This window comes from Drosophila biarmipes, chromosome 3L (genome assembly GCF_025231255.1).
Source record: "Drosophila biarmipes strain raj3 chromosome 3L, RU_DBia_V1.1, whole genome shotgun sequence".
NCBI classification, from domain to species: Eukaryota; Metazoa; Arthropoda; class Insecta; order Diptera; family Drosophilidae; genus Drosophila; species Drosophila biarmipes.
In genome coordinates this window covers 23,514,493-23,524,155 of record NC_066613.1, presented here as the reverse complement: position 1 = coordinate 23,524,155, position 9,663 = coordinate 23,514,493, and the positions used below count along the sequence as shown (strand labels likewise).

At 43.1% G+C, this 9,663-nt stretch overlaps 5 protein-coding genes across 5 annotated transcripts; all 5 read right to left on the bottom strand.

Annotated features, from left to right (window-relative positions):
* Window positions 1-1,331: 1,331 nt before the first annotated feature.
* LOC108035634 (leucine-rich repeat-containing protein 59) lies at window positions 1,332-4,370 on the bottom strand. The gene is made up of 4 exons (XM_017111335.3): window positions 4,036-4,370; window positions 3,059-3,118; window positions 2,720-2,986; window positions 1,332-2,632 (listed from the first exon to the last, which is right to left on the bottom strand). The coding sequence occupies exons 1-4, from the start codon at window positions 4,147-4,149 to the stop codon at window positions 2,072-2,074; spliced, it is 1,002 nt and encodes a 333-aa protein (XP_016966824.1). The 5' UTR covers window positions 4,150-4,370; the 3' UTR covers window positions 1,332-2,071.
* A 73-nt stretch (window positions 4,371-4,443) lies between these two features.
* On the bottom strand, window positions 4,444-5,776 carry LOC108034618 (uncharacterized). Its single transcript, XM_017109553.3, has 3 exons — window positions 5,352-5,776; window positions 5,222-5,295; window positions 4,444-5,166 (listed from the first exon to the last, which is right to left on the bottom strand). The coding sequence occupies exons 1-3, from the start codon at window positions 5,743-5,745 to the stop codon at window positions 4,828-4,830; spliced, it is 807 nt and encodes a 268-aa protein (XP_016965042.1). The 5' UTR covers window positions 5,746-5,776; the 3' UTR covers window positions 4,444-4,827.
* A 241-nt stretch (window positions 5,777-6,017) lies between these two features.
* LOC108035661 (40S ribosomal protein S9) lies at window positions 6,018-7,224 on the bottom strand. The gene is made up of 3 exons (XM_017111369.2): window positions 6,963-7,224; window positions 6,588-6,774; window positions 6,018-6,288 (listed from the first exon to the last, which is right to left on the bottom strand). The coding sequence occupies exons 1-3, from the start codon at window positions 7,183-7,185 to the stop codon at window positions 6,111-6,113; spliced, it is 588 nt and encodes a 195-aa protein (XP_016966858.1). The 5' UTR covers window positions 7,186-7,224; the 3' UTR covers window positions 6,018-6,110.
* Window positions 7,225-8,207: 983 nt separating this feature from the next.
* LOC108034779 (uncharacterized) lies at window positions 8,208-8,858 on the bottom strand. The gene is made up of 3 exons (XM_017109737.1): window positions 8,643-8,858; window positions 8,426-8,593; window positions 8,208-8,369 (listed from the first exon to the last, which is right to left on the bottom strand). Exons 1-3 carry the CDS (start codon window positions 8,856-8,858, stop codon window positions 8,208-8,210), a joined length of 546 nt encoding a protein of 181 aa, XP_016965226.1.
* Window positions 8,859-8,998: 140 nt separating this feature from the next.
* On the bottom strand, window positions 8,999-9,588 carry LOC108034782 (uncharacterized). The gene is made up of 2 exons (XM_017109741.1): window positions 9,205-9,588; window positions 8,999-9,154 (listed from the first exon to the last, which is right to left on the bottom strand). Exons 1-2 carry the CDS (start codon window positions 9,586-9,588, stop codon window positions 8,999-9,001), a joined length of 540 nt encoding a protein of 179 aa, XP_016965230.1.
* Between the last annotated feature and the right edge of the window lie 75 nt (window positions 9,589-9,663).

The following is a 9,663-nucleotide window of genomic DNA, read 5'->3' as shown; positions in this document are numbered from 1 at the left end:
CCTTAAATAGTATTTAAACTTTTGATTTGCCTTTTTCCCGCTAAAAAGAACTTAAGAGAAGAGAGGGGAGCAAAGAGAGCGGGAATGCCGGCAAAGAGAGGAGAGCAGCCAAAACTGAGGAGGCACACAACAAAGGACGAGGAAAAGGATGCGCTGAATTAAAGGAAAGAAGACGAAGCGAGAGACGTATAATGAGACACAGAGAGAGGGAGAGAGCAACTCCCAAAGGGCAAGGGCCTTCCCCATATTTCGGATGACGAAATCTAAGTCAAGCTTTGCATAAGCGTGGCAAACTGTAAAGTTTCAGACTCGCCGGAAACACGAAACTTTAAAACTGGAGTGCGGGTAGAGCGGTGAGGTCCTGGGCCAGGAAATCGACAGGCGGCATTTCATCAGCTATTGGGAACCACTTCTGTTCTGGGAACCGAACCAAGTGATATAAATATTTATCCAAGCTTTTGCTGGCTCACGATGCCCAATAATAATTCACTCCAGCACATGAGTACGTCATCGTTCTACTACTTTCTATTGATGAAATTCACTTTGGCACGGAACCGGCCTGATTTCGCAAGTCATTTATCAATTATTTTCGATATGCGAATGAACTGATTACCTGGAGCTACCAAATAAACAGATATGTATGCAGAATAACTAAAAACTCCTGATAAACAATGTCAGGATACTGTGCAAGGACGTCCTTATTTTAATCCTTATTTCTAAGATTTTAACAAGTAATATTTAAGTGGAATAGTTTTATAAATATCAAAAGTATTCTTAGATAATTTCAGCTTTGAAAGATAAGATATTTCTCTTCAATTTTGAAATATAAACACACTATAGATGATCTTCAAAGAACTCGTTTTGTAATCTTGAGCCAATAGTTTAAGAAAAAAATTTGTACTTAAAAATCCAATTCACTTCTTCGAATTGGAAGCTGTTTTTTTCATATTAAAATTATATATTTTTTAAGAATGTTTTTTTCTGGTAAGTTTCTTAATTTTTTGCACTAGTTCTAGGAGAGTAATAAAAACAAATGTGCTGGGCCACTATATTTATATTTAACAAAAAAACCGTGATAAAGCTCGCGTGCCCAATGGGGGGCTATAAATATAAGATAGCACATGACCAAACCATAGATAAGCGTGCATTTGAAATAATCTTAATTAAAATAGGTTTTATTTACCATTTCCTGGGAAATAAAAATAAGTTTAGTTGTCTGATTTAGATTGCTAATAATTCAATAATTCCAGACAAGGAAGAACCTATTTGTGTGCCGTTTATAATGCACGCTTATCTATTGATAAGAAGCCCACAACAAGAAAAAACATTGGTTAAAATGTAAAATTTTATACCAAAAATCTTGCACTTCTTTGTTACAGTACAATTATATTTTTTTCGCATAAATCATATGAAACCGCTAAAATTTCGTTTTGATTTTCTGCAAGTAATCATTTTTTGCGTATTCCGATAAAACCTATGAGATTTGAAATCTACAAGTGTGAAGTGGTCAGGCTAACATGAATATATTTTGAGCTTGAACTTCAAATAAAACGGAAATTGCACTGGCTAGTCTTACAATTGATTAAAGTACTTTATTTGTGGCTGATTCGATTCGATCTGATGGATGTGGGTAATACAAGGGGTTCGGTCTGACTGTGTCTGTAGTTTCTATGCGCTGGCCAGTTTGGAACCGCCATTCAGTTACTATTGAGTTGAGTTTGAGCTATGGTAGGTTAGCTGTAGATACATCTGAGTTCGATTTGTTGTAAGTTGAGTGATTGAGTGTAGTTTGGTGTCTTTTGTGGTGGCCTCTTCGGTTGCGGAGTGCATGCGGTTCCCTTCCTGTTAAAATCTCCTGTCGATGGACGTAGTGTCTTAGAGTCTATCAAAATAAATGGCAGTACAGTACACATAATGGTATATCAAAGTAGCAGTCGTATAACTCGTTCAGGTGGTCAACACGTATCCCAATTTTCAATCTGCCTCCACAAACGCGCTATGCATCCGAATTTTGTTTAGCGATACCATCTATTTGAAGCCCAGCGCCCTATGGCTTCAAATAAATGAACCGTCAGTGTTCCTCCGGGGGTGTACGGAACTCCGAGATCCAGTCGGTGACTCGCAGCCGGAAGATCTCCGTTTTGGTCAGGATCCAATCGCGATACTGGTGTGGTATGTACTCCACCAGCTTGTCTGCGATGTCGGGATTCTTGAACATGATCATATAGATGAGCAGCAAGTTGATGACGAAGAGCACGAGAAAGGTCACCAGTGAGGACAGTGCGGCCCGGGAGAGCAGATTCAGCCACGAGCCGCCATTCGAGTTCTTCTTCCTTTGATTGTTCTTCAGACTTGACTTGGAGCCCGACCCAGTTCCTCCAGTTCCTGATAATCCTGCCCCGGCATTCACTGGTTTGATTGTCAGCTCGTTGTCTCCACCTCCGGCGAGTTTTTTGGCTTTCGCTTTCTTGTTGTTGGGCTTAGTGGACTTTTTTCCGCCAGTTGCTCCGCCATTTGCTTGGGCATTGGAGTTGGCATGGGAGTCCCCGGCTCCGGCCATTTTCAGGGTCTCCTGGGCGGCCAAACGTTCGCGTTCAATGAATTCCGGCTTGTAGTTGGCGCAAATGCTGACCTGGATAACGAGAAAAACGGAGAAAAAGAAGTTAGATGGGGGAAAAGGGGCGCCACTCGAGGGCCACTCGAGTCGAGGAGCACTTACCGTGTTCTTGGCCGCCTGCTGGCAGTCCTTTTGGGTGGAGCAGCAGCCCACAATCTTCTGCCAGGCGGGCGTCAGGGGGTTCCCCTTCAGATCCAAGTAGCGCAAGCGACGCAGCTGACCGAAGCTGATGGGCAGGTGCTCCAGGCAGTTGTTGTACAGGTCCAAGTGGCGCAGCTGCTCCAGCTGGCCAAAGTCCTCGGGCAGGAATGCTATTTGGTTCTTGCTCAGATCCAGTCGCACCAGACGTGTGAGAATCGAAAAGTTTTTCTAACCGGAAGGGGTGCCCGAAAAGTGACATTTAGGAAGTGTGCTGCAGGGAGTTTTGGAGGAGCTACTTACTCCCAGGTTGACCAGGCGATTGCTGGAGAGATCCAGGACAGTGACGCGCTTGAACGAAGCCTGCAAAGCACAAGGACAAACTGAACTGAGAAGCGGTGGCAAAACATGACCGAAAAAAGAAACCCCCGAACAATGTAACTTAAAAGTCCCTTTCTCTCATTATGCAGCCCTTTTTGGTTTGGGATAAGGGTATGTTGGAGGTCTTGAAATGTTTGTTATCCTTAGATATTTGCAATTTGTCTTAATTAAATTTCAATTTAGTGGCAAATCCCTAGAAAAAGTAAATTATGGAAATGGGAATTCCTGAATAATTAAAAAATAGGTTTAATATTAGAACAAAATTAAATAAAATATATATATTTAAAAAAGTTTAAAATAGTGAATTTATCACATATTGGCTTCATTAGAACTTTAGAATAGGTACCTATATTTTGCTGCTAAATTTTAAATATTTTATTTTCAACTATTTGAGTCACACTTTAGCTCGTGAAATCTACAAGGATATAATAATATGTGGGCTCCAAAATAAAGTACCAGGTATTTTTTAGTCGGCACACTCAACTTCCACACTCGCTCTTCTTTTTTTTGGCAACCTTCTTGGTTTTTGAGGGGTGGCAAAGACCAAAAATCAACCCCCTCGAGCGAATTCAACTGCAATTCCAACCACACAAGGGTTAAGGGGTGGATGCAGGAGCGCGGGGAGAGGGAGGGGAACTCAACGTCAGCGTTAATTGCAAGCCAGCCGGCAGAACAACAACAAGAAGTGGTATGTGGAGAGGAGAGAGTCGAAGAGGCCTCTCTTTCTCCAACCCGGCGCCACCACCCCTACCCTGTCCTGCTGGAGCAAGCGAGATAGACAGTGACTAGACATCCGCCAGACAACAGACGTGGCCCCCCAGAGGGAGCGGGACGGGGGACAACGCGGATAGAGACACCAAGAATCGGCGCTAATCACTTGTACTTGTTCTTGTACTTACAATCTCCCGCACCGGTATCTCGCTCAGCTCGGAGAGGCTCAGATCGCAGGACTCGTCCACCACCCGCTCCTTCACGTTCACCTTCACCTTGGCCTTGTCCCCGGGCTTCGGCATTTTGGCGACAATTATTTATCCACAATTTTCGGTTTAGCTCCAGCTGTTGTTTTTCCTGCCTTTTTTTTGTTTTCCTTGGGAACTTTCGAACTTACGTTCTCTTACGTTTGCTTTACGTGGTTTTCAAAAGTTACGTATGTGGGAAAGCAGCCGGAAGCTCGAAAAATAGCGACCAAGAAACCGATAACGGCAGTATTTTATAAGCTTACGAATACGGGCATACTACTGAGTTTTAAAATTGGGCTACTTTGATAATGAAAATATATAAAAACAAAGTAAACTTAAAACAAAAACTAGTTAAATCAGTAGCAGCTGCTAGATTTATTAATAATCTTACAAATTTTAATGTTTCTTTTTCATAGACACTAGGGCTTAATAATTAAACTCTTTTATCTTATTTTTATAAGCTACATAGTAGTCTTCTTTCTTAAAACTAAGGTATATTTACCAAAAACTGAACCTAAGGTTTTGGTCTGATTTATTAAAAATATTTTACATTTCGAAATAAAACCAAATATATATATTTCAATAATGTCGATTGTACTCTTGTCCTAAATACTTGCAAATAATGTTGGTTCTCTAGTTCAAATGGAGATTTGCTTGCATATTCTTACGTAAATCAGGTGAGTATTTACTTTTAACATAAAAGTCTCAATTTCGCTTTCCTACACACCTTAACTAACTTAAAGTACTTTGCTTAAGCTGCTTAATCTTGGCTAGTTCCTCGCGCTTTATTTCCATTTCCATTTCGAGTAGTTGGTTCTTGATTCGAGCCGTCTGCAGTTCAATGAGTTCCCTCTCCACTTCGTATTTGTGTTTTTCGGCGGCCCTGACATTCTGCTCTCTGTAATACTGCTGTTGCAGCTTAAACAATTCCACCTGCTCCTCTTCGACGCGGGATGATCGGTTGGTTTGCGGCACAGGCGGAGAGTCCCACTGCCTCAATCTTTTCGCCTTCCATCTCTCCGAAGTCTCCAGGCTGGACACCTCGGGTTCCTCGAGATCAACAATGTTTTCCTTAAACGATTTCAGGGGGTTAGTGCATTTAGTCAGCGAACTTCTTGTAACTTACCTGCAGTAATGGAGAGCTGCTTGAGCTGATTGAGGGGTTTTCCTCTTTGGCTACGTTCACCAACTGGAAATTGCCTGCAAACAGTTTTGGGTTGTAAAATGCCGCCCCCTCACATACTCAGGACACCTACCGTCGCTGTCGAACTGGTTCTCCAGCGGGGTGGTGACGTTTCCCATGTGTCCCTCGTTGTTATCCGTCATCATTGAGGTCCTCCTGATGCACCACGAGCTTCCTGCCGCCGAGAGTTCCTTTTCGACGTCCCAGTTCTTGACCCCTCTGTACTTGTTCCGGGAGTTTTTCTTCATATTATCGTACTTCTCTCGGAGGGCACTGCACGTCCGGTCGGTGCCCGTTTGCGCCCTGAACTCCGCGGCCAGTTGCTCCCACGTTTCGGCCTTCCTGCGCCAGGTGGCGGCGTCCTTCTTCTTGTCCTGCAGAATGTCCTTCTTCAGCAGCACGAGGTCAATCAGAACGTGCTCTTCCTGCTCGGAAAAGTTCTTTCCCCGAATTCGCTTGGCCGACATTTTAACAACAAATTAAACATAAACACGCAACAGCTGGTTGACTTTTTATCGATACCCTGGAATTTCATCCCTGGTCGGAAGTTGGGAAAAGTATGGGGCGCCCTTTTGCACATACAAATTGAAATGGCCCATCATGCTCCTAAAAGTAGGGATAAAGAATCACCTCAAACCCAATTGGTTCTCCACAATTATTACGTTTTATATCTCAAGTCTTCAAAATACTCTAAATAAAAATCCTTTATAAAGCCCAATGCCCAGAAATACCATTGAACTTTAAGTAATTTTACATTTATTGTGTAAAACAATCAGATTTTTATCAAAACTCTGCGCCTTGCGATTTCCTGGCTGCAGCTGGCTAGCACTGCTTAGTCCTCCTCCTCTTCAGCAGCTCCGCCGCCACCGCCCTGGTTCTTCTTCAGGTTCTTCCTCTTGACGCGACCGGGACGGCCGCCGCCGAAGGGCGACTTCAGGGAGAAGTCGATGTGCTTCTGCGAGTCCAGGCGCACCACGAACGACGGGATGTTGACCACCTGCTTGCGCACACTGTGGAGAGGGACAAAGCGAGATGTGGATTAGTTTCACCTGGTTGCAGGGAGAACCATCAAGTGGTGGCGCTGGTTTAGGGCTAAGAAAAACGTTCAGTGCAACTTACGCTAGGCGGGCATTTTGCAATTTCGATTGGAGTGAACGGAGTCACGTGCGCAATCTTAAGACGTTGAGAGCCGGTGCAAGCATGGTGGCTTGTTCGACTCCCAAGTGGTCTTACTGAACAAAACAGAATTATATCTGAGAGAGAGAGAGCCTGGCGACGCTGAGGTCGCCTTTCCAAGCGCGATATTTACCGAATGTGACGCTGGCGGATCAGCACGCGGGCGTGGTGGATGGACTTGGCCAATCCCAGCTTGAACACCTGCGTCTGCAGACGGCGCTCCAAGAAGTCCTCGATCTTCAGACCCAGCACGTAATCGAGCTTCATGCGCGACTCGTCCAGGACACCGATGCGCACCAGACGACGCAGCAGGGCGTTACCTGTGGGGGGGGAAGAGGTTGTAACATTATAATGGAGTTCCAAGAGCAAGATGTTTGGTCACGCGAGTGTCTTCAGTGTGTATTTGTTAACGTCAAGGGTTTTCAGACAAGAAGTGTCAGAATATTTATTTTTAATACAGTTCATCATGTCGGTGTCATACTGGTTAAACACGTGGATCTCCACTTACCCTGGAAAAGACGCTTCTCGTCCTTCTCGTCGAGGGTCAGCAGCTCACGGGCGGCCTTACGGATCTTGGCCAGGGCGTACTTGACGCGCCACACCTCGCGCTTGTTGCGCAGACCATACTCGCCGATGATCTTCAACTCCTGGTCCAGACGCGCCTTCTCATAGGGGCGACGGGGAGTCACGTAGGTCTTCGAGAAGACCGAGGGTATGCGGCCGTTCACCATGGTTCCGACAATTCAACGAGCACTGCAAGGGAAGTGAGGTTAGGGTCGGTGAGCATGCGGTTTCTCGGGCCTCTGGGTTGCGCCAAAACTTGGGATTGTCGCTACTCGCAGGCAGTCATGGGTCCCTAAGCAGAAAAATGCTAATCTATCCATCGGGGAATATTTATTTCCACATTTACACCTTTTTTTCAAAGTTTTTCCCAAGTTTTGGCGGAGCTCGAAAAAATCGACTTACATTTTGCTCACGTTTGGAAGGAAAGAGAGAGAAATGTGAGAGGTCCAAATATGACCATTTTGAAAAAAAATACCAGGGCTTTAAAAATACCACATTGCTCGCGCTCACTTTTTTAGTATTTTTGTGGTAAACGTTGGCAAAAGTAAGCGACGTAAGGAAACGTAAGCAAACGTATGTGGTGAAAACGGGTGATAGTCTCAGCGTAAGTGTCACTGTAGATTTTAACAGCTATGTTAAGATTCTTCAAAATAACAGCAGTTTTCCATATTGGAATAAAAATTAATATTTATACTGATGAACCCAGCTGATTCCGAATTTATTATAAAAAAAGAAAAAGTTTAAAAAATTTAATTTTTTTTCATAATTTCTTCTCAAATTATCTAAGAACGTGTGCCTAAAATTCAAAATGTTTTGAAAGATTAATTGGCGGGAAAGATGGTGAAAAAGTATAAGTCCTATCTGAACGAGACAATTTTGGATATAATTATATTACATCTTATATTATCTTATCTAGATCTAAACAATATTATTTTAAATTTAAATTGTTTTATTTCCCGCTAAAAATGAGGTAGAAAGAAAATATGTAAATGAATTTGGAACATTTTGTGTCGAATGTCAAATTCATTTTTACATTTACATAAGCTGTAGTTAGAATGTAAGTAACATGCTTATAATTAATGGACCTAAAAGAATTGTTTTAAAAATGAGGTACCAATTTGTGAAAATAAATCAATTAACAAAGGGTCACAGGTAATTATTTTATTGTTTTTGAACTCCAAATTAGTAGTTACTCAGAATACATATCCACTCGAGTGGCGTAGACCTTCACGTCCGTTCTCCATTTCTTCATCATGGATGCTCGCATTTGGAACATGTAAACACCATTCGGAATGGGAACCTCTTTAATTGTGTTTTCATCCACGGGGAAGCCATTGAAAACTATGCTTTGCTGTGGGTTTAACGTGAAGTATAGGATATTCTATATAATGATCCATGGACTCTAACCTGCAGAGGACATGTCGCGTTCACGTTGGAATTTCTCATTAGTGGTGTCATCAGAAAAGCGAAAAATCCATTGGCCAGGAACTGTCGACTAAAAAGGCAGTAGTCCAGAGTTTCATTTAGAAACTGAAAGCGACGATTTTTGACCACTTTGAATATACCCAGGTTTAGCTAAAAAACAATTTTGTATTTCTGTTAACAGAATTATATTTCAACTTACAATGATCTCGTCAATGGGATCTTTGTAGAGAAACACCTCGTTTATAAAGAGGGCGGATCGACCGTTTTCCCTGCGCACAACCTTACAGGTTTTGAAGTACGTAAACGCAGGATCCAGGGTTCGGCAGTCCATTTTGCTGACCCTGAACACTTTTCCCTCGCTGCAATCCAACATCATAAGTATGGGGAGTACCAAATTCAAAAGCTGGTCTTTCATGTTGCCTCATCGAGGGAAGTAATTGAACTATTTGTGTGTCTGGCTCGCTTTCAGACTATTTAACGGCTGGTTTGTTCTGATTGATTAAAACAGAATTTGACTGTTCAGCTGTTATGTTCATTATTTTAATAGTCACTAAATTAATCACGCCGTCCGTAGACGTTGACCCGCAACCGCCAGACTCCAAAGGCACCCACAGATACGACCAGCTTGTATTCGCCCTCAGGGAGATAGGACAGAAGGTCTCTCACCGTCCTGTCGTTCAATGTCATTTGTCGCACATAAATATCCTTCTCCTGTGGGTAGGCAAACTATTAACAATCAAATTTAATATTCGCATACGTACTGCATAGGGACAGGTGTGATTGGCATTGGTGGCGGCCATCAAGGACTCGTGAAACATAAAGAAAATCGGGTACTGCTCTGGTCTGCGCATATAATAGCAGAAGTCAATGGTGTGATTCACCAGAAACAGACGGTACACATTCGACTTTCGAAAGATGCTCAGGTTGAACTGGATTTTATTAATGGGCTGGTCGTACTTAATGGCCACATGGAAGTTCAAGCCCACGACATTTCGCCGCACCATCTTCAGGAAGCACTCCTTAACCTCCGCAAACTGTGTATCCAGGCTGTTGCAGTCGACGTTGGTGAGCCGAAAATGGGCCCCTTGCAGGCCGGGCACCAATATTACGGCCGAAACCAGGTTGATAATGGCCCAATACTTCATGTTGAGTGCCTCGGTTTTGGTGACAATTTGATTTCATTTCGGGTGGATTGCTCCCTGCTATTATAACTAAATAAA